General features: G+C 34.8%; 1 protein-coding gene across 2 annotated transcripts in view; it reads left to right on the forward strand.

The window, feature by feature from the left end:
* GNAS (GNAS complex locus) overlaps positions 1-24,930 on the forward strand; it is a 186,681-nt gene that overhangs the window by 29,281 nt on the left and 132,470 nt on the right. The window contains exon 3 of one of the 2 annotated variants that reach the window (XM_044663855.1): positions 18,997-18,999. The exons of the other annotated variant lie outside the window; for it this stretch is intronic. Within the exon in view, the coding sequence (XP_044519790.1) occupies positions 18,997-18,999 (3 nt within the window). The remainder of the gene's footprint in view (positions 1-18,996; positions 19,000-24,930) is intronic. 2 annotated transcript variants of the gene reach the window in all.

Below are 24,930 nucleotides of genomic sequence, written 5' to 3' on the forward strand. Positions count from 1 at the left end.
TTGCTGGGTATGCCCTGCCCCCCCTTACCCCACATTGGGGTGGGAGAAAGCACTCCCATTGGGGTGCTCGGCAGAGGAGTGGGCAATGTTAAAAAAAATGTCACCAGGCACAGTAGAGAGGGGGAAGGGAGCAGTTTTGCCAGAGTCCCTCTGTCTTAGTAGTAACAAACTATAGTAGTGGGGGTTGGAGAGGGAAGGTGACCAAATGCCCACAGAGAGTGCTCTGTGTGCCTTCTTTGGGACCCGTGCTATAGGTTTGCCATCACTGTTTTAGGATATCAGGGCAGGTTTCTTAGATAATTTCTTGAAATATGATATCTAAGCTCTTTTTTTTTTATCATGGCTTTCAAGTAATCAAATAAGTATTATATTTTCTTTACTAGATTTGTTTTCCAGATCAGTCACTTTTCCAATGAAATATTTCATATTTTATTTTTCATTCTATCAACTTTGTTTTATTGTTTTCTTTTTTAACCCTTACCTTCCATCTTAGAATGAATACTATGTATTGGTTCTAAGGCAGAAGAATGGTAAGGGCTAGGCAATGGGGGTTAAGTGACTTTCTCAAGGTCGCACAGCTAGGAAGTGTCTGAGATCAGATTTCAACCTAGGATCTCTTGCCTCTAGGCATGGCTTTCAATCCATTGAGCCACCTAGCCGCCCCTGTTTATTGTTTCTTAATTTCTTGTGGAATCATTGGCTTGTTTGCCCAGTATCATTTTATCATATTACTTTCTTCCGTGAGCTTTTGTATCTCTTTGTCCATTTAGCTAATCCTGCTTTTTAAGAAGTTATTTTTCATCAGTGAATCTTTTTGCTTCTTTTTCCATTTGTCTAATTCAATTCTTTAGTGTTTTCTTTAGTACTGTTGTGCCCTTTTTATCAAGCTTTTTATTGTCTTTTTATAATTTTCTTTTTGTTTCCTTCCTTTACCTGGTTTTTCCCTTTATCACTCCTATTTAATTTTGAAAATAATTTTTAGCTCTTCTAGGAAATCTTGTTGGACTTTTCCCAATTTTTTCCTCTGAGGCTTTGCTTGTAATTGTTTTAAATTCATTGTCCTTGGCTGTATTTGTTTTTCAATCTTCCCTCTTACCACAGTACTTTTTTATGATCAGATTCAGTTTTGTTTGTTTGCTTGCTCATTTTCCCATCTTTTTTCTTGCTTTGGAACTTTTTATTTATGTTGGGCTCTATTCCCAGTTTGGGGGGGGGCGGAGTTAGGGAGTAGAGAGGAACTGTGTCTCAAACTTCATATTTTTCCATTGCTGTTTTCAGTGCTAGTTCTACATTTGGGGACATTTTGGTGGTTACAGTGTGATATGATCTGTTGAGAGTTATAATCACTGCCCTCTTGATGTGTACTCTGGTCCTAACCTCTTGGGATTATAATCATTTCTGCTCTTCAGGAGCCTTGCTTCTTTGGACCTGTTCCTTAGGGTCTTTGATCTCTTGAGGCCTGAAGTGATTGATATTGCCCTTCAGAGCTCCCACTCCCCTTTGACTGAAAAGGTTCCTCTCTGTCCTTGAACTCAGAAGTGGATATAGGCAATGTAGTTGACAAACTATCAGGTCTTGCATGCAGTACTACCACAGAGGTACCCTGTAATCTCTTTTTGGCGCAATACAGATTCCCTTTAACATCTTTGGCTTGAGTGCTCCTGAAGCTGCTGCTTCTTCTGTTACCACTACTTAATCCTACCACTGGTGTAAAGGGGAAAAATTAGGGTTTGGTTGACTGAAAAAATTTTTGGTTGCCAAGGAATTGATTCAATTCCTAATGAAAAACCTCAAGTCAAAATGACTTTTATGGTAGTTTATTTACAAATGAGGAAAGAGAGTGAAAGTAAGAAAATCAGAGAGAGGATAGAGTAATATAGCTAACCTAACACACTAAGTAATTTGCTCCAACACCTGGCTCAATCCAGGGAGGGCTAATTTAGTCCTCAGCCAGAGAAGGCTCAGTCTTGAGCTGAGGACTGGGGATGAATGAAGCAAAAGCTTCAGTCACAAAATCTCTCTTGAAAGGAGAGTTCCTTTAGAGAAATTCAGGAAGATTCAGTCTTTACACTCACCACATGATAGTACAAAGGGAGAGATTTAAGAATAGTCTCACCAAGGTCTTAGGTCTCAGGTCTAGCAAGCAGCATCTCCCACTTGAGCACAAGCTTCAAGAAATGAAGAAGAACTGAACTACAGGAAGTTATCACTCCCATTTAAAGGTGCTTCTTTTGTGTCACTTCCTGTGCCTTCCTCTTAGTTTTTACATGTCCAATCACAACAAACACTTTGCTTAGGACTGTCTAGGGGGTAGTTAGTCAATTCTGATTCATCACCCACTCTTGCACCCATGCGTTACAGACCTCCCCACTTGAGAATTAAGTGGTGGTGTTTATACTTTCAGTGATTAAATCTAAAAATGCGCAGGGTAGGTAATAATCTCATTATCACAGTGTTTCATCCATGTGGGCTCGAGGATACTCTCCTTCCCTAAGTCACAGATCTCACTCAACTTCTATATCGTCTTGACAAGAAGAAATTTCGCTCTGATCTTTTGTTGTCTCTGCTACTCCAGAATTCGATTTGAGGTGTTATTTTAAAGCTTTTTTGAGGGAAATGTTGGAAGAACTCAGCTGAGTGCCTCTACTCTGCCATCTTGACTCTGCTCCTGGAAGTCCAAGTTTATAGGATTTTAAAATTAGAAGGGATCTTAGATATCATCTAGTTCAGTGATGGGCAAACTTTTTAAAGAGGGCGCCAAAGGAAAGCAAATGCTCATCTGTCAGTCTGTTTCTAAGGCAACTCTTTCTAAGTTTCATTATATTGTATCCTACTCATTGTATTCGTCACATTAGGAATAATATCCCCCTGGCCAGATAGGACATTTCAGACCCCCCTCTCTTCCCCCCCCCCAATCTGGCCCAAGAGCTGTAGTTTGCCCATCACTGATCTAGTTCAATCTCCTTATTTTAAAGATTAAGAAACTGAGAGGAGATCATGTTCAATCATCTCCAAAATCAGTGTACTTTTTTCTGCTGTAGTTCATTGCTCTTAATCTTAAACCATTTTATTCTAGAATGTTTTTCCCTTTCTTCTCTTGTTACCTTCCAATTGAAATCACTGTGTTTATGTACAGTGATCCCTCATCTATTGCAGGAGTTATGTTTCAGAGACCCCTGTGATTGGTGAAAATTGGCAAAGTAGCAGCTTTATATTTATTTTATTATTTATATATGTTTCAGGGCTTTATAAAACCTTCCTACTCTCCTATAAACCTTTTCCACACTCTTATTATTCTATAATCACTGAGCCAGTCAACACCCAAGATACAGAACACAGTGTTGTGGTTGCTTGCCTTTCATTCCATCAGCCAATAGTGTTCCATGATAAGTGTAATTGTATAATTCCACGATACCAAATTATGTATGTATGTGTGTGTATATATATACACACACATATATATATATGTATATATATATACCTGTAATTCAGTAAAGCTGCGATAATTTGAGCCCCAATAATTTGAACCCCAATATAGTGAGGTATACCATATAAGTATATTTGCTTTGGAAGATCTCACTAGGTTCTTCATAGAATTTTACTTATTGTACTGTACTATACGTTTTCTTTGAGGTCAGAATAGTCCTGTGTTCAAAGATCACCAAAAATACTTATCTATGTAAATATGAATGTCACATAAAATTTTTATCTTTTTCCTCATTGGGGGGGGGGTAGTCCTTTCTTAAACAGTTTTTTGAGAATAAAGTGAAATAAAAATTTAAAATATTTTATAAATCTTTGAAGCATTATGTAAATTTTAAGTGTGTGTGTGTGTGTGTGTGTGTGTGTGTGTGTGTGTGTGTGTCTGTGTGTGTGATGGTAATGTTACTTTGCTTGCTTACCTAATTGGAAAGCAGGGAACAGAAGTAGAGCTCCTATTACCCATATGGTGAAAGTAGTCACACTATCCTTGACCCTTCTCAGGGAACCTTCTTTACCTCAAAACACACTCTCACATATGCAGATAGTAACTACTCTATACACTAAACATCTGCCTTTTGAGGAAAGAAACTGACTAATGACCTCCTTTGAATATTATAGCCAACACATATAGTCATACTCCAAGGATCCTTTTGTGAGCATGTAAGGGGAAGAGTTGAATATGAAACTCTGTTCTTCTGCACAACCTCATGGTTCTAATGGTGGACTGTGTGTCTCATGGCCATGATAGAATATTGGTATTAAAAAGATAGAACTTTGTTTCTGGAAACAACTTGGGATGATTAAGGAGTTTTATAGTTTTCTGAAGATAATTGAGCCTGTTCTTTTCATCTTTCATTTGGAGCCCATTTGTATTGTCCACTATAAGCTGATAGACAAGCTTTCTAGGTTATCCATGTAACTACATGCCATAGTCTGGTTAATAGGCATTTGTTTGTTTTTGTTTTTTCCCTTTTCCCTCTATACAATCTCATGTGTTTCATTAGTACTCATCAGTTTCAAATAGGTTCACTTATCTCTAGAGATGATTCTAGTACCTATATAAGTAGCACTAACTTCTAATGGCTATGTATGAGGTGGTACCTCAGAGTTGTTTTAATTTGCATTTCCCTAATCAGGAGGGATTTAGAAGACTTTTTCATGTGGTTATTGATAGTTATGCATCACTAACTGCCTTGTGGACATATCCAATTGCATATTTTGTAGACATCTCAAACTCAGCATTTTTCTCCTCCCTTTCTCCCTGCTCCCAAATCCCCTTTAAGAGCAGAGACTATTTTTGCTTTTCTTTTTGTCCCCACTGCACAGCACAATGCCTGGAACACTTGTGTAATAAATGTTGACTAATTCACTGACTGGATGTTTAGCTCAAACTCCTTTGATTAGTTCTAAATCTATTCCAAGGCTTTATGCAACCAACATGATATCATCTGAAAATAATACCATATGGAGGACCTTACTATGGGTGTGTGTGTAGGGGGAGTAACAGGAAGAATCCTCTTCAATTTGGATACTTTACTGGAACTCCTCCACCACACTAGGGGATACCTTGGGATAGCATACCTCTCTTTGTTTCATTCCTGGCTTAAAGTTTGTATTCTTTGAACAAGGTTCTCTCTATTGTTATAGCTCTCAATTGGAACCTGAATGAGCTTGAGGTAAGGATGTGAAATATCTTTTTGAAGCAGATGGCATTTTGCTCTACCAAGTTAGATATTTTAAAAATCCACATATAACAAACACACTTGGATCTTATATTCCCTAAATCCTTTATTCAATTGTGGTGGTAAATTATATTCTGCTGAAGAATATTGCTTGCAAAAGACTTCAATGGATGTGTATGTGATTCCAATTTAGATTTATATTGATACAAAGCCTGTACTTGATGGTCTCTGTATTTTTTTCATATTTAAAAAAAGTCTTAAGATTTTTCCTCATCCTTTCATACACAAAAGGATGAGATAACTTAACAGGTTGGATATGTGGAATGAGTGGGCATAAGAAATCAAGAATAACAGTGATTTGTGCCCTTGGTGACTGAGAAGATGGTTGTGGTCTTGACAGTAATAACGTTTGACTCTCCTTCCAGTGCTTTGTAAATCAATACATTTATAGTTTGGGTGCCTCCAGATAGATTTCCTCTACTTAATCTAATGTGACTACTTTTCCTATTTTTGCTCTCTTTAATGCTATGTTAATTTCCTCTTAATATAATGTACATCTAGAACTGTGATGTTAAAGTCCAAATGTGGTCTTTCAACTGTCCTTCATGGTGAAAAAGTTATGAAAATCTTTTGTAGACCTTTTCCATTTTTCTCATTCATGTTATCTTCCCATTTTTGTCATCAAACAGCCAAACAACTTAGGAGGGCTTTATTTGGTTGGGCCTCTTGACAAGGTTACCTTAAGTTGGTTTTACCTTCCACTGCTTTTCTGTTTTATGAAGTGATCTTATGCTTTCTCTCTCTCTCTCTCTCTCTCTCTCTCTCTCTCTCTCTCTCTCTCTCTCTCTCTCTCTCTCTCTTTCTCTCTCTCTCTCTTTGTCTGTCTGTCTGTCTCTCTCTCTCTCTCTCTTTTTTTTTTTGCAAAAGAGTTTAAAATTTAGCCAAATGTTGCTTTTGGCTGTTCTCTCTGCTCGGCAATTAAGTCAAGTGTTTGTTAAGGCATTTTTTAAGAATTTTTCTGTCTTTTAGTTATAGCAATTGATTTACATCACTTAAACTTCTCTATCACTATCAATACTCATTCTCCCATCCATTATCCATTTTTCATTTATCAATAACTTATTTGACTAAGTCAAGATTGAGTTGCTCAATTATGTGCCATATGATTTTTTCATTTTATTCTTTGTATGAATACTGTATTGATCTTTGCTTTACTAAGACAGTCATTGTGTGACTGTGCCTAGATAGCTGATTCAGAAATATCTTCTGCACCAGTAACAAGTTGTTTCCCCGAGTATAAAATTAATTGAATTTCTTTGTTTCCTTTTTTGGGGGAGAGATCAGGCTTATTGTATCCAATGTGTACATATTCTTTTTTCAAAAAAAAGCATCGATGATGTTGAAATATAAGGCTTCCTAATAGTCTAAACATCCTTGGCTTCTCTCATTCCTTATTCTTGACCCATGTTGTCCAAAATATATTTCATCATCTTCACCTATTCTTACCTTTGAATTGAAGTAATTGTGATTTAAATTTATGTTGATTTCTTTTGGGAGGTCTTGCCAAATACTTCCTAGAATTCTTTAGCAGCTTATACTCTCATTTTTGGTGAATAAGCTATAATTATCTCTTGGGGTCTTTTTGTAACTGTTTATAGCCCTGCAGTAAGAGATGAATAAATGTCCCATGAAACAATTCTTCTTGTTGCATTTGGGTGGTTAATGAAACCAAATCCAACCCTTTTTTATTTGCCTCTCTAAAAAGTATTTTTCAGCCATCCTTTGGCTTAGGAACAACTTCTTTATTCTGATTTCATTTATAGTAAGAATGTCAGAATGAATTATACTTCATTTCCTCTAGTAATATGTTTCTTTGTTGGTCAGTGGACAACAGTCTCATATTCATATTATCAGTAGCCATGTTAAAAACTGTTTTCTACTCTACCTCTGTTTCTACAACTGTTTCCATCACTAAAGAAATGAAAAGAGGTCCTAAATATTGAGGCCATTTAAAATTTTTCTTTGTTTCACAGGGTACTTAGGCCAAGAATTCATAAAGTTGCTATCCTACTGATAATAATTTTTTTTGCTTAGTTAGAGTTAGAAAGCAGGGGCTGCTTGCAAAGTGTTTCTAGCATTGTAGGACCTGCCAAAGTCTGTGCTCTATACCACAGTAAGACATCAGAGTCAGTGCTTTGTGGAATCCCAGAATGGGATTGTTATAAAAGAGCAGGGCAAACATAACAAAGGTATTATGACAAGCCGAGTTTTCTTTGCTTATGTAGAGCTATAGGGGGTTTTGAGAGAAATTTCAAAGAGTAAAACATGATTGCTAGTGGCTAGGGACAAGGCCCACATGATCCAAACAAGGGAGATCTAGATACATAATGGAAAGGATGTATTAATTCAGTTGGGGAAAACACTTGGGAACAGCGTTAGATCAAACTCTTAAGTATATTAGCTAAGAGATGAGATGAAAAGAAAATAATCTTCGAAGGAAGTACCTGTGGGATACCAATTGAGTTGACAGAGAAAATTGCTTCTTGGCATCAACCTGAAGACAAAATGGGCATATACTTGGGCCCTAGATAATAACAAACACCATGATCCACTAGAGGCCAAAGAAAGGCTAAAGGGAATAATTAAGCAAGGAATTGGATGATAGTGTTAGGTTAGATTAGTCCGAAGGCCCCCTCATGACCACATGTCAAAAACTAAACTAATGGCCTTTGGAATAAAATCTAGTAGCTATGGGAACTGGCCTAGTAGGATTATATAGTGCCTTAGCTTGCAACTAGCTTCCTCCCAGACTCCACAACTTTGTCCCCTGATCCCATTCCAAAGTTTGTGTACTTGAAACTCATCATATATGATGAAATACACCAGACTTGGTGAAGGGATCAGAAGGCTGTTGGAAAAAAGAGAAAATTCAGGGGAAGACTAGGGTCTTGGATCATAATCTTTGAAGAAAAAACCTCCTTGTTTTGTGCTTGACAGTAAAAAAAAAAAATGACATCACTCCTCCCTACCCAGTATTCCAGAAAGAGATAGGGGTATCTTCCTCAATATTGTCACAGAAGAAACTTAATATATGTCATCTTGGCAAATTCCTTCTCTTCCATTTAGCTGTGTGACTTTCTATAATTCACTTTCCCTATCAAGGTCTCAGTTTTCTTCATTTATATAATGGCTAGATGATTTCTAAGGTCCATTTAGGTTATTGCATTCTGTGAGGTTTGCAATTCAACTAAGAGGTCAGTTTGCTTGAGAATTGTGTCAAACAACAAATCAAAATAATTTCTCAGTGCATTCAACAAATATAAGTACATTCTGAGCAGTGTTGTTTTGAATGAGATATTTACAAAGCATTTTTAACACAGTATCTGGCACAATTGTAGGCACTTTATAATGCTTGTTCCCTTCCCTCCCTCCTAGCCCTGTTGTGTCTTGGACCCCCTTTCCCCTAGCCCTGCACTGTGTTCTATTCTCATCTATGAGGGAAAAGGTTAATGCTTACAATATTTAATTATATTTATCTGCTTACTCAGAGATGGGATAGTTGTGAATTATCTTTTTAAATTATTCACTGTTAGAAAGAATGGATATTTGGAAAGGGGCAATAATATCTTAAAATGCAAGGAAAGAAAACTTGTTGAGGAGGCTTTTAAAAATATATTCTCGATGCTCTTTTATTAGTGTTCTTGATTCCCCACCCAACTCCTCAAAAATCTCTTTAAAAACCTCCAACTAGTAACTGAAATGTCAAATAAAAAGCTAGGAATCATTTTTGCAAGGACTTAAACCTGGGCTTTCAGGGAATGTATATAATATAAAACTAATCAAAAGACTTATTTCCTGTTTCTAACTGAATAATTATCTTTTAAAACCTAACAACTCATATTTAGCTTATTTATATAGTTATTTTGTGTTATTAATAGAATATTTTCAAAATTACTTGCTATATACATAAGGGCCGAAAAAGAGCTTAACTGTATGACTCCAGTTATCTGTTTGTGATGAAATATTTTTCTTGTTTGTTGATAGTGGCTTTTTCTTTCCTTCTATGCAGAGGTAGGGGGATCATGGGTGTGGAACATTATCTTTTATTCTCAGACTCAGATGATGCTTTAGTTAAAATTGCTGAACGGCTTTCCTTTCTTTTATAATGCTTTATTATAAGAGATAATACTTAATCAAGTAAGGTAGCAGGGAGAGATCTATTTGGAAATAATGATGATGTAAAGCCAAAAGATGTCAATAACAAATCTGAAAAGTAGGCCTACTTACTTTTCATTCTTTTGTCCCAATCTTTTCTCTACATTCTTTTGTTTTGTCACTTGCTATAAATAGTAATTCTGAACTCTATTCAGTTTTTTATCACAATTTGCAAATAGTTTTGTGACTGTGCTCTCTCTTTTAACACATATGTAGATTAAATAAAAAACATTTTCATGTTATTAAAACCTCAATATTTTCACTTAATTTTGGTTGCTTATTTTTATTGGAAATTGTTTTTAAATAAAGAAAGGACCTAAAGTTATTTGTCATTATCTAATTAGTTTTTCTGTTGGCAAAATTTTAAATGAAAAGTATCTAGTAGCATTTCTAGGTTTTAAAATTACAAACAGAAAGAGTTCAAGAATAATGATTAATTTTTTAAAAAATACATAATTCCTAAAATATTTCATAGATAATTTAATTTTAAATTCTATAACTTGGAGAAACTTTGATGTTGGATGATTGCTTTTGAATACTTTCCCAAAACTTTTATATTTCCTTTCAAATTATGTAAGACTGCTTAATTTCTTGGTTATACCTTTCATCTTTAGAGGAACCTAAGGTCACTGCCTTGTAATATCTTGGTTTCCATCTCTACTTTTTTATTTTAAAATTTTCTTTTTCACTGTAAACCTAGCAGTCAGAAGACATGAATATTTCACTGTAAAAAGAACAAAAGAATATTGTATATGAAACCATGATCTTCTAGAATTATACTTCATTTCTTTGAAAAAAGATAGTGACAAAATTATCTGATTTGTGTCCTCTTCTAGACTTTTTTCTTTCTTGTGTATCTTTATTTTTTAAATTTATCACCATCTATCAACTCTTCTCTTCCCAAATCCCACAAATAGATTCTATCCCTTGTGACAAGTATAATCAGAAAAAATAATCCAACATACCGGCCATATAAAAATGTATTTCTCATATTGCACTTCTAGTCCATAACCTTTCTGGCAAGAAGTGGGTGGCGTGCTTAATAATCAATTTTCTGAAATCAAGACGAGTAACTGTTAATTTTAGTTATATAATATTCCAGAGCTATTTTTCTTCACATTCTTATGATCATCATGTAAAGTCTTTTCCTTCTACTGCTCAATTAACTCTGCATTAATTTATACAAGTCTTCCCAGATTTCTTTGAGTTTGCTTTATTCCTAATTTCCTCTGGTACAATAGTAGTACATTACAGTCACATACAGTAATTTGTTCAGCTATATCCCATGTGATGGGAACGTACTTTATTTCTACTTTTTTGCTTCAACAAAAAGTGCTACTATAAATAATTCTCTTTGTATGGGTCATTTCCCTTTGTCTTTGACCTTTGGGAAGTATACGTGTAATAGGTGGTATCACTGGGTCAAAGGATATGCATGGTTTAGTGACCTTTGGGGCATAGGTGTAAATTGTTTTCCAGAATGCTTAGACTAATTCATAGACTACCAATGGTACATCAATGTAACCATCCTCCTTTAGGGATTCCAACAGTTGTCATTCTCCGCTTTTGCTATCTTTGCCAATCTGATAGAAATGAGATAAAACCTCAGACTTGTTTTAATTTGCATTTCTCTTTATTGGTTTTTTGGAGTATTTTTTTCCATATGGTTACTATATGTTTGGTAGCTTACATGTCTTCATTGGAAAACTACCTATTCATTGATCTATTGGAATGGCTTGTAGCCTTATATACATATATCAATTTTCTGTATATAACTTGGCTAGTATATTTTTGTCAAAATAATTTGAAACAAAGCTTTCACCCTAATTTTGCTTCCCTTTTAATTCTAACTGCATTAATTTTGCTCATGCAAAAAATTCCATTTTTTTTGGTATTTGAAGTTGTCTAATTTATCTTCTGTGATTATTTTCTCTCTCTTATTTAATTAACAATTCTACTTGTAGCCATACTTGTAATAAGTATTTTCCTCCTTTCTTTGCCTTTGATTTGTTTATGATATGATCTTTTGTATTTAAGTCATGTATCCATTTGGAGCTTTTTGTAGTGTTCTACATAAAATGTTTTAATCTAATCTTGGCTAGACTGCCTTCTGGTTTTCCAGCAGTTGTTTTTTTCACTAAGAAATTCACACCATAGTAGTTGATGCTCTTAAAATTTCTTGAACATGATGTTACTATGTTCTGTTGCTTCTGGGTCTTATTTAATGTTTCATTGATTAAATGTCCATTTTTTAACTAGGTCAGAATGGTTTTGATTATTATTACAGTATAGTGTAAAATAGTATTCTACTAGTTATAATAACATATGTAGCACTTAAAAATTTTGAAAGTACTTTACAAATATTTCATTTTATCTTCATAACACTAGAAAGTAAATGCTATTATTATTCCTCTTTTACAAATGAGGGAAACTGAAACTGAGAGGTTAAATGACTTGCCCAGGGTCACACAGCTAGGAAGTGTCTGAGGCCAGATTTGAACCTAGAACCTCCTGTCTTTAGGCCTGGCTCTTAATCCACTGAGCTACCCAGCTGCCCCCAGAAAGGCTATTTTTTGTGGGATTATTTTATATCCTATTTTAGTGAACTTATTTCAATTACTTTTTTTCATTAAATCTCTAGAGTTTTCTAAGGAAGTCATTATATGATTTTCAAATAGTGACTGTTTCCTCTTAAAATATTTTATTATGTTTATAGTTTTTCTTGATTGATCTAATCCTGAATTCCTAGTACAAATCCATCGTGGTCACAGTAAATAATCTTTTGATTATGTTATAACCTCTTTGCCAAAATTTTGTTAGATATTTTCAGGTCAATATTCTTTAAAACTATTGGTCTAATGTTTTCTTTTCTGCTTTATCCCTATCTCCAGTTTGTTTGAGGACCATATTTGCCACATTGGAGTTTAGTGGGATATTTTCTGTATTTATGCAAAAAGTTTATATAATATTGAATCTTTGCTGGCATTCATTTATAAATGCATCTGGTTTGGGGAAGGTTTTCCTTGGGAGCTTTATTTTACATTTCGTTTTATAATATCCCTAATGCTTAGCACAGTGCTTGGCACATTTTATAGGTATTTAATATTTGATTTAATAAATTTTAGGCATTTAATAAATGTTTACTAAGTAAAGTTTAATCGAAGATTGGATAATGAATGGGATGAGATAATGAGGAGTTAAAAATGACACCTAGGTTGTGAGCTGGGAGGTCTGGAGTAATTGACAGTAATAGAGAGATTCAAAAGTAAAGGGGACTTAGGGGAAAAGATAATGTCAGTTTTGAACATGTTCAGTTGAAGATGTCTACAAGATATCCATTTCAAGATGTTTAACAAGTAGTTAGAGATAGGAGACTAGAGGTTAGCAAAGAGATTAGGACTTGATAAATAGATCTGAGAGTCATCAATTTGGAGATAATAAATTAAATCCACAAGAACTGATGTTATCATCAAATGAAGTAGTACTGAAGGAAAAAAGAAAGGGTGCAAGAAGGAAACTGTAGGATACTCAAGATTAATGGGCATGACTTGGAAAAAGGTCCAGCAAAGGAGGCTAAGAAGAGATGATCAGATAGATAGGGAGAGAACTAGGAGAGAATAGTGGCCTAAAAATCTAAGAAAAGAGTGTCAAGGAAGTGAGAGTGAACAGCAGTGCCAAAGGCTGCAGAGAAGTAAAAAAGAATTGAGAATTAAGAAAAGGCTATTGAATTTGGCAATTAAGAGAGCATTGGTAATTTTAGAATGCCGTTTTGGTTGAATGACTAGGTCAGAAGCTAGACTGTAGAGAATTAAGAAGGAAATGCAAGAAGTGGAAGCACCTAATGTAGATAACCTTCTCAAGGAGGTTAGCCACATTCATGGTTATGATTGTTAGCTGTGTTTTCCTCTTCATAATATCTTATGATGATGTTTCCTCAAATTGCTACCTAGCCCAGTCATTCCAAAGAAAAGGAAGCAGAAAGAGAATAGGATTAATTTGTCATTGTAGACATCTATAATTAAGAATTCCTTCTTCTCTGATGTCCCTTCACCTAACCCAATTCCAGATTGCTAGGTTTTACCTTTTCTCTCTCTCCCTCTAATTTTTCCTTTCTTCTTTCTTTTTCCCCTATTTTATTTATGCCCTAAGTGATAAGAGGAGGAACATTTTATATTTATAATCTCATTGTGTAAAACTTTTTAAATATTTTTAAACTACCTCAAATTTAGGTGTGATGACAGGAATCATTAACAAAATATTTTGGAGTCCAGAACAGTTTATCAAAAATTGGTTTCTAGGAAGTTGTTAATAGGTAAATAATAATAATAAATATTAGAATTTAATGACCCTGAAGTAACAACCAGTAGCCAATTAGAGTAATTAATGGGCTTCCTCTAAAAAAATCACAGGCTTTCAGAGGACAGGATAATTTTGTGAGGTGGAGATTGAGGATTATTGATGGTTGTGATGAATGAAACTGCTGATATGAGACAAGGCAGTGATATAAAAATTTAAAATAGTATATTTTGAAAATACTTCCTTTTTAACAGTGTTGATAAAAGTTTTAAGGATAATCAGTTAACAACAACAACAAAAAAAAGAATTGATATTTAACCAACATAAAATTAACTAAGCCCTAAGTAATTTCCAAGACAGCTGTCAGAGAGAATGTAATCCAATCCCTGAACAAAAATGCGTCCTCTGAAAAAGTAAACCTAAAGCCTTTGCTTGAACAGTGCAAATGAAGGGAAACACATTACTTTCAAACCTTCAGCCTTAACATTTCAAATGTTAGAGGTTTTGTCCTTATATTAAGCCTTAAAAGACTATTTGTAACATCATCCTACTTCTCTTGGTTCCCCCATCTGGAATTGAAAAGCACAAGTTTAATCCCTCTTAGCTTTTTAACCAATTTAGACCAAGGCAAGTGAAAGTTTGACTTCCTGTTGAATTTTCTGTCACAGTAAGGCAATAAATATCCCCCAAAAAAACCTGTAAGGGAAAAGATGAAAATTGAATACCATCCCATAAAAAAATTAGAGTGAATACAATAACTTTTGAATCTACTAAAAAAATCACATAAATGTAAGAGTTTAATTGAGCAATAAGCTTTTAAGTGCTTACTTATTATGTGATGGGCATTGTTTTGAGAATGGATAGGCAAAAATGGAACAGTTCGAACCCTTTGAGTTGCTTAAAATTCTACCCAGGGAGACAGTATTATATATCTATATCTGTATCTGTAGAGTATTATCTTTAGATATATAATATCTATATCTATCTATATATACTATCTACATAGTATTATATGTTTATGTGTGTGTGTGTGTGTATGAATATATATATGGAGAGAGAGAGAGAGAGAGAGAGAGAGAGAGAGAGAGAGAGAGAGTGTGTGTGTGTATTTGCAGTATATACTGGGATATCAAATAATAAATACCAAAATAAATAAATGTGAGATGGTTTTAACATTGGAGATCAGGAAAGTCTTCTTGAAGAAAGAAGGTAGTGCTAGAAGGAAGTAAAGGATTCTAAACAGTGGAGATGACAAGGGGATATCTTTTCAGGTAGGTAACCAGTACAGAAGAGAGATGAGGTTGAAAGATAGAGCACTGAAGGGGAGCCAGGTGGCTCTATGGATAGAGTACCAAGCATGGAGCTGGAAGGACCTCACTTATCCCAAATTCCCTAACCCTGACAACTCTTCTGCCTTGAAACTGATACTTCTATCCATTTTAAGACAAAGGATGAGAGAGAGACAGAGAGAGAGAGAGAGAGAATATGAATAGGTTTGGCTTGCTGTAAGATACTTGAAAAACAATAATGTACAAGGATAGAAAGGTAAGATGGGTGAGAGGGAAGTGAAAAAACATTTATTAAGTACCTATGATGTGCTAAGTGCTTATTACAAATTTTTTCTCATTTGATGCTTTCAATGCTCTATTATTTTTTATTTTTGTAGTATTTGTTATATTTGTAGTTTCTTGCAGCATAGTCATTCTATTACATTCTTTACTATATTTACCACCAATGCTCAGCTATTTCTCAGTAAATGGGCACTTTCTTTGTAGTTCTTTGATACATTAAAAAGTGTAGCTTTAAATATTTTGGAATATATGGGATCTTTCTTTTTGTCACAGTGATATTTTGGGGCTATATGTTTAGTGGTCAAATCACTGGGTCAAAGAATATGAACATTTGGGCCACTTTCCATAATTCCAAATTTCTTTCTAAATGGTTGTACTAATTCATAACTCCACTAACAATGAAGCACTAAGATAGCCCATCTTTCCACAATCCTTTCAACATTTGACTATATTTTGCTATCTCATTTTGCTGGGTGACACCACAGATAAAAAGGTAATCACTTGAAACATAACAGTCATTAAAAAAGCTCACTAAAATATGATTAGCGTAAGAAATCGCTCCACTTTCTTTTATGTACCTTATTCAGAATTCTTTGAGTTTATTTAAATTCTTCCCCCCCCCTTTTTTGCCTATTTCTCTCTCTTTAATCTTTCTCTTACTCAACTAAATTCAAGATTATTTTTCCTCTCCTTTCTAGCCATTTATTATAAATAACTATTTCACTGTTTTTCTTTTCTTTTACTTGTTTTTGTCATTATTTCTCTTCCCAATTTGGGCTGTACCTTTTCTTGTCTCTCTTATTCTCTCATGATGGTAAAGCTTCTAAAGAATCAGGATTCAGCTCCTTCTAGTCCATGTCAATGTTGTTATTTTTGTATATCTTACCGCATCCTGAGATAGTGTTATGCTATTTTTGTTTCTCTGTCCCCACTGCCACTTTAGGTGCTGGTTGCCTATAGAGACTTAGACCTCTCATTTTCTGGGGTTGGATGTCATATAGGGTTCTAATTCTTTCTCATAGAAGATAGACTCTCTAATGTGCTAAATTTTCCCAGGTAAAACCCATTGGAAAATGCCTCTGTCTTGCTTTAGGTATATACTTCATTTCCCAGAAGAATTCTCTTTACTAGGACACTTTCCTTTTACCTCCCTAGGTAAGACCATTCTTGATTTTTCCTTTGTCCCAGTTTTTTCTGACCATTGTTGTGCTGTTCTACCATACAAATCCCCACTTAGTTAATCAACTAAAGGAAAAATAGCCATTACTCTTTACCTTGTGGATTTGGTAGTCTGCCTTCCCTCCTCTCATTTAATCTCCTATTCTGTCATTCTCTTTCACAAAAAGACTGATTCTCTTATAGAGGTGAAGGGTGTTGATCCATGAAATTTAAATTAAATTCTTCAACTTTTGCATCTCTTGATTTTTTTTTCTCCAAGTTTGGATCTGTAATATCTTAGATCTGTAGTTCCTTAGGTCCATTTTGTCCCATGATGATGTCTTCATTGTTTCATTCCCTTTCCTTAGTCCAATTAAATCTCTTTTTAAAAATCTATTAAGACAAGAGTATATATTTCCTTGATCATCGTAATTGTTTCCCATTTGTATTTCTGTTGCTTGAAGTGTTTACAAAGACAGATATTTTACTCGCCTCTTTTTTTAAAAAACAGGAATGCCTCTTTTTTGTTAAACATCTGTCTTTTTAAAAAATGATAATTAGGTTCAGTTTCACTGAGCCTACTCTTCTGCTTTTTTGAAATATATTATTCCAGGGGCAGCTGGGTAGCTCAGTGGATTGAATGCCAGGCCTTAGAGACAGGAAGTCCTAGGTCAAACCTGGCCTCAGACACTTCCTAGCTTTGTGACCTAGGCATTAACTCCCATTGCCTAGCCCTTACCACTCTTCTGCCTTGGAACCAAAACATTGTGCTGATTCCTAGGTGGAAGGTAAGGATTAAAAAAAAAAAAGAAGAAATATTATTCCATTTTCTCCTAATTTTTGTGAATGTGGAATGATCTTGTATTATTTAAACTATACCCTCTTCATATTTTAAGGACTTTTTATAGACTGCTTGCAAAATTTGTAGTTTTTAATTGAAACTGCTAAATTTAGCTTCTTTGTATATGTCTTGGAGTTTAAAGTGTGAGTTTTTGTTTCTGGCATGATTTTGTAGATTTAATAATCCAGTGTTTTATTATCTGTATTCAGTAGTCAAAACAGATTGTATGTATTTCTTCTCCTGCAATATAATATTCAGATCTTTCATTTGTTGTACTTTTTTGAGAAAACTTTAATCACTAAATTATCCCTGTAGATCCTGACTTCAAGATCCCCCACTACAGATTATATAAAATTGATGGGCCTTTTTAACATTGTTACTTTATGCTTCCATTCTGCCTAATTTTCTTCCATATCAGTACTTTTGTGGTATCTTTTAGGGCTTCTAGATCTTTGGAGAGATTCTACATCATATATTCAATTTTTTTTCAATCCTATTATTTTTGTTTGCCTTAGTCTTTATTGAGAGTTCAGATTTCTGCCCCATACTCATTCCTAATTTCTTCTTTTAAAAGGTTTGTTTCTCTTTTGAAACATTCTGAAAGTTTCTTGTTCTTTTGCTATAATTTCTAGGGTGTTTGCAAGATAATATTAGTTTATTTTATTTTGCATTATATTTGTTTCAGGTGTTCTATTCTGGTTTCTCTTTGAGGTTTCATTTAGTCTTTTTAATTGTTTTTATGAACTTTTCTGTAGATTCATCTGTTTAAGAGCTAGACTTTTACTTTTTAATGCTTGGCTTTATAGTATTTCTCTTATACTTCCCGTCTCAGACTTCAGGATTCCTTCTTCATACTTTGGCCCCTTCCTTGTTCACTGTTCGCCCTAGAGGCTAGGTTACTGAAGATCCTCAACCTCTTTATATTCAGGATATGGAGATCATAAGCCAGGTCCTTATCTTGAGTAAATTTCTGAGGAAGAGGCCTAATCACAACTGGGTTTTAAGTCTTTTCTTGAGTATCTGCAGTTCTCCTTGACCAACACCAGTCTGTGGCCCTAAGTGAATTCTACTTCTCCACCCTCTTTCAGTCCCTTTCCATTTCCTTCTTGTTAATGGGCAGAATCAATGTCACCATCTCTTATGGGTTCAGTAGAGGGTTGAGGCTGAGTCACTGCCATGGAAGATTCCTATAGCAGAACTCAGCTATAAGGTTTGTGTTTTGCTCTAGAGACTTAAAAGGGATCTCCTCTTGTTCAAGGTATCCCATTCCATTCTTTCTTCTTTAACAGATTGCCCCCTCTATCATCCCTACTCTTTCAGCTTTTTTCAGTTTTTCTCTCCCTACTGACTCATTTACTATTGCCTACTAATGTGTCTCCTCATCCTGAAAAAAAACTCACTTGATCCTTTCATCTCTCTGAATGGTTGTCCTTTATCTCTTTTGCTCTTAGAAGTTAAATTCTTTAAAATGCTATCTACCTTCAATGCCTCTCTCTACTTTCTCTCCTCTCATTCACTTCTTAACCCCTTTCTGTCTGACTTTTGTCCTTATCATTCTCCTCTCTCCAAAGTTACTAGCAATCTCTTAATTGCCAAATACAAAGGCCTTTTCTCATTCTTCTTTCTCCTTTTCCTCTCTGTAGCTTTTGACACTGTTTTCACTCTCTCTTTGATACTCTCTTCTCCATGAGTTTTTGGGACACCATTCCCAGTTCTTCTGCTTCTCTCACCACTCCTCAGTTTTTGATAGTTCGTAATCTAGATCAAGCCTTTTAAACAGAGATGTTTCTCAGGGCCCTATCCTTTTTCTCTTTTCCCTCTATATTATTTGGTGATCTCATCAGCTTCTATGGGTTTAATTATTTTCTCTGCTAATGTTTCTCAAATCTGCCTTTCCTGCCCCAATTTCTCTATTGACTTCTAGTCTCATTTTTTTCCAACTGCTTTTCGGATATTTCACGTTGGATGTCCATGAACATCTTAAACTCAATATGTCAAAAACAGAACTCTATCTTTTCCTCTAAATCCTTCCTACCTTTCTTATTACTGTAGAGAGCAATACCATCATTCTAGTCTCTCAGGCTTACAACCTAGGAGTCATCCTAAATTCTTTACTCTCTCTCATCTCCTATATCCAAACTGTTGCCTGCTGATTTCACCTCTACAACACCTTTTGAATATCCCCCCTTCTCTCTTCTGACACTGCCACCCCTCTGCTGCAGATCCTCATCACCTTACACCTTGATTATTGCCATAGCCTGCTGGTGGGTCTGCTTGCAGAGTCTCTCCCCACTCTAATCCATTTTCTCTTAGTCCACTAGAGTGATTTTCCTAAAATGCAGGTCTGATAAATTACTCTATCCCCTACTCCCCTAAACTCCCATAGCTTCTGATTGCCTCATGAAACAAATGCAAAGTGCACTGTTTGGAATTCAAAGCTCTTCATAATCTAATTCCCACTTTTCAAGTCTTTTTACACCTTCCTCCTTTACACCTACTTTTCAGTCCATTAAAATGGACCTTGTGGTTTTTCCACAAACAAGACATTTAATAGCTCAGCTCTAGGCATTCCCTCTAGCTGTCCCTTATTGCCTAGAATGTGCTCCCCTTGCCACTCCTTTACCTGGAAGCCTTCCCCAATAACTCTTAATTTCTGTGTCTCCCCTTTTCCCTCCCCCACCCAGTTAAGTATTTCCTATTTGTTCTATATAAAGATTACCTTGTATTTATTTGTTTACTTGTTATGTCTCACATTAGATTGTAAATTTCTTGAGAAGTGGGACCATCTTTTCTGTCTTTTTGCATTCCCAGTGCTTAGCACAGTACCTGGCACCGAGTACTTAAAAATACTAATTGATGAAATATTTACAATCTCTAATATTTCATGAGTTTTTTACTTTGTTCAAGATACCTTCTTTCAGCTGTAATTATGCTATGTTTTAGGATCATAAGATCATTATTTCCTGAGACTTTTCCCTTCTGTGTTCAAGAGTAGTAATTCTGCTAAGTATGCTATGAAATGTTATGTTGTGTCATTGTAGATTACTTACTACATTGAATGATGATTATTATATTTGAAATATAAATAAAATTTATTTATATACACTAACTTCAAAACTAACTTCAAAACATATCAGACCTAGAACTTGCAAAGAACTGAACAATGACTAATCCTGTTGAAGGGAAACTGCACTTGAGTGACACTCAAGTCTCTCATAGTATTGCTAACTCAAATGTTCAGTGTGTCATAATTCCCTCCAGTAAAAAATGCTATGGTTTCTGCAAAAAAACTTTGAGAATGATTATCCTAGAATATTCTCCTGGAGCAGTAACTTTCATAAATCTTCCAGAGTAGTTGAGAACGAGTATGAAAATCAGGGAAATAGTAGGAATTAGAGCCTAGAAATACTTTACTGCAGCATACATTTAAAATTATTTTGTCAAGTAATAATTTTATAAATATTACTTATTTTATGTAAAGTTCTTAATTATCTAATGAAATAGTCCAAAAATGGAAAAGTAAATAGCTAAAGCAAAATTTTAATTTAATTTAATATATTTTAACATAGTGAAAAGCTAAAGTAGAGATGGTAGTTCCAAAAATATTTGGATTAAATTTTCACATATTTTTATCTTTTTCTGAGTTAGATTTCATTGAAATCCACTCACTTATGCTCTGCTAGATTTAATTTGTTCAATCTTTTAGTTAACAACTACTTGTTTCTCTTAAGTGAAAAGAATTCACCTTGTCTAATATGGGTATAAATCAATGCTAGGGCAAAAGCTATTTTTATATTGCCCTAGGACAGTGATGGTGAGCCTTTTAGAGCTGGAGTGCCAGGCCCACCCCCCAGACTGAGTGCTGTGCCTGTCCCCCCCAGTGACTTTGTGTCATGCCCGCCTTCCCCCACTGAGTGCCAGGCATGTTCCTCCCTCTTACCCCACACAAGGGAGGAGGAAGTGCTCCCATTGGGTTGCTGGGCAGAGGGGCAGATAATATGAAAAAATGTCATCAGGGGCGATGGAGAGGGGGAGAGGAGCAGGTCTGTCCAAGTCTCTCTGCCTTTCTAGTAATGAACTAGGAGGAAGGGGCAGCTGTGGGCCCACAGAGAGCACACTACATTCCATCTTTGGCACCCATGCCATACGTTTATCATCACTGCCCTAGGACTACGGATATCAGTTGTAGTCAGGAGGCTAGTGGAATCCTAATTATGATAGAGGTAGAGATAGAGACTCTGATATTACTTTGGAATGGTAAAGATTTTCAGAATTTCCCAGGTTACATTTTATTGTATATTTCAAGGGACATTGACTTGGCCTTTGATATTAATAGCTCTGTAATAAGCTACTCTACTCTATAAAACATTTCAATAGATTTATACAACATAATTAATTTGAAAACAAATTATATAATTATTATTAATAGATTATAAAACTAGAACTCACTGATAAGGAAAATATAGTTTTTAAATATTTTATTAGAAGCTTGATAGCATTTATTTAATTTAAATTAATGGTACCATAAAGTATGATAGTTTTTTAAGTGACTACTTCTAAATCCTCAATATAATTATTTGTTTATTCTCATTTACTTTTCCTCCTTTATTGTCCTAGTTAGTGTGTGTATTATAGTCTTCCAGTTCTGCTTTTTTCTCTTTCCATTATTTCATAAAGGTCTTTTTATATTTTTTTCATTCCCAGTACTTTTTGGCTTTAATTGCAATGTAGTATTCTATCACATTAATATACCAAAATCTAATTAACTGTGCTCTTATGGTTAAGTTATTTAGGCTATTTTCAGTTTTTGTGTGTGTGTGTACGATTACATATAATGCTGCTATAAAAAAAATTTGAAACAATAACTTTTCAAAAATCACATTTAGGGTATAGTAAAAATATAACTTTTTAAAAGAAAACTATTTAAATTTGTTTTCCTTTAACCAATGATTTAAGCCTTTATAAAGTACCCACTAAGTATTTGAAATATAGACAAAAGTGAACTGATCATAACCCTAAAGAGCTTACATTCTGATAGGGGAAACAATATTTGGGAAAGATTAATAGAAAGTTACAAATCACTGGTACCCTATAATTACTGATTTATTAATGTGCAAATAAAAATCAAAGTTATTTAAAATCCTTTGAGGTTTTACAAATTAATTCAGATAGAATGAAACAATTTCCCTCTTGTATTCACAGCATAATCTTTAAATTGTTCAAACCATAGTAAAAATGAAGGGAAAGGGCTGGCAGTCTGCTAACTTACTAGATTACCTACATTTACATAGTAATTGCTTCAGAAGAAGAGTTTTATATTTTGGTACTACACTCAAATTAGATTTTGGATTTTTGTTTTAGTTATTCTACACTTGATATACTCCCACACCTATTCACATGTGAAGATAAATGAGGAATGTGTGCTCAAAATATTCATACTTAGACTGGAATGTTTCCAAATGTTCTAATACTACTTAGGCTAAAAATAGCAAACTGAATTAGAAAAAAAATGTAGTTTCTAGGGAAAAAATCTCATACCATTTATAGGCTTGAGGATTTGATATGATAGCACGCTGCATAATTTTTATATTGAACTCCTCTTATTAAGAATAAAAAGAATATAGATTTTATAACATATGAAGTTATCTCATTATAACATATAAATTAATTGAAGAAAACATTTTTACCTCAGGAAAAAACCTCTCATGTGATCAAAAAGGGTATTATTTAATCCAGAGGTTTTTAATTCATAGTTGGCCAGAACCAGCTTAAAATTTAATTGGGAAATGTTTGACAAAATAAATAAAAATACAGTTCAGCACAATAGTGTTAATGAATACTTTTTAAGTCAATATGCAGGGATACCTTTATGTTTCAGTTTGACACCATTGATCTATTCCAAACTCATAATTTTACCAATGGGAACATAGATTCAGGGAAAAGATTTTTCTAAGGACATACAAGTAGTAGTAGAACTGGGATTTGAACCCATTCCTCTAACTTAAAATTCAGTACTCTATCCACTGAGAGGATTACTGCTTTGGCCATGTTGTCATATCTAGATTGGGCCAGGCCCAGAACTTAAACCCTCACATTTCTAATTTCAAAGCTGATGCATCAGTCCCCACTATGTGAGAGCTGTATTCAAACATTTGAATTTAGAGTTGTTCTCAGGTCCCGGAGGGAAAAACTAGGAACAGTGGGTAGAAGGTACAAAGAAGTAAATTTGGGCTTGCTGTTAGAATGAATTTCCCAACAATAAGAGCCATACAAAAATATAATGATCTGTATCCAAAGGTAGTGGGTTTTCCCTATTGAGCAGTCTTCAAGCATTGGTCGTATGATTATTTGTCAGGTTTATTTTAGTGGAGTTACTTTTTTTTAAAACCCTTACCTTCTACCTTAAAAGCAATACTGTATATTGGTTATAAGATAGAAGAGTGGTAAGAGCTAGATAATGGGGGTTAAGTGACTTGCCCAGGGTCACTCAGCTAGGAAGTGTCTGAGGAGTTTTTAAATTTGAACTTGAATCCAGGACCTCAATCTCTAGGTTTGACTTTTCCCTGAGCCACCCAGCTGCCCCTGGAAATTCTTTTTTGAAATGTTTATTGACTATAGATGGATTGATTTCCCCCTAAATCCTGAGTCTTTCTGACTTTTGTTGTCTGAGGAAATACCATGCTTTCAGTTGCTTGGGTCCATAACTTCTGTGTCATCTTGATTTTTTTCCTTGAAATCATCTGTTGCCAAATTTTATCATTTCCATCTTCACAATATCTCCTGAATATTTCACTTCTTTCCACTCATACAGCCACCACCCTCTTTTAGACCTTCACTTACTGCCTGAACCACTGCAGTTGGCCTCCCTGCCTGGAGTCTTGTCCTTCCCTCCTCTGCCTTCCATTCAGCTGTTGGGGGGGGGGGGGAAGGGGAGGGTGGGATTTTTCTGAAGCATAAATCTGGCCATTTATCCCCTTGCTTGATGAGCTCCAATAACTCTCTATTGCATTAAAGATCAACTATAGACTATTATTTTTGTCATTTAAAACTCTTCATAACCTGACCCTTTTCTTTTTTTTCTAATCTTATATTTTCTTCCCTTCCACATACTCTACAGTCCAGTTACACTATTGATTTTCAGTTCTTCAAACATAACAGTCCATCTCCCAGCTTTTCTTTACATTTGTAATGGCTGTATAGCACCCTGAGAATGCTCTGCCTTCTTACCTCTGCCTTGTAATTTTCCTGACTTCCCTCAATACTCAACAAAGTCCTCTCTGCTGCAGAATGCCTTTCCCAAAATTGGGACACTAATGCACTGTTGGTGTAGTTATGAACTGATCCAGCCATTCTGAGGAACAGTTTCGAACTACACCCTAAGGGCTATAAAATAGTGTTATGCCCTTTGACCCAGCAATACCACTGTTGGGTCTGTACTCCAAAGAGAGGAATAATAAAGGAGAAAGAACCTATTGTATGAAAATATTTATTGCAACTATTTTTATTATAGCAAAGACTTGGAAATTGAGGGAATATCTATCATTTGGGGAATTGTTGCACAAGTTGTGGCATATGATTATAATGGAATACGATTGTGCTATAAGAAATTATGAGCAGAATAATTTCAGGAAAACTTGGAGATGTATGTGAATTGATACAAACTAAAGTGAATAGAACTAAGAGA

The sequence above is a fragment of the Gracilinanus agilis genome, chromosome 2, assembly GCF_016433145.1.
Source record: "Gracilinanus agilis isolate LMUSP501 chromosome 2, AgileGrace, whole genome shotgun sequence".
Lineage (NCBI taxonomy): Eukaryota > Metazoa > Chordata > Mammalia > Didelphimorphia > Didelphidae > Gracilinanus > Gracilinanus agilis.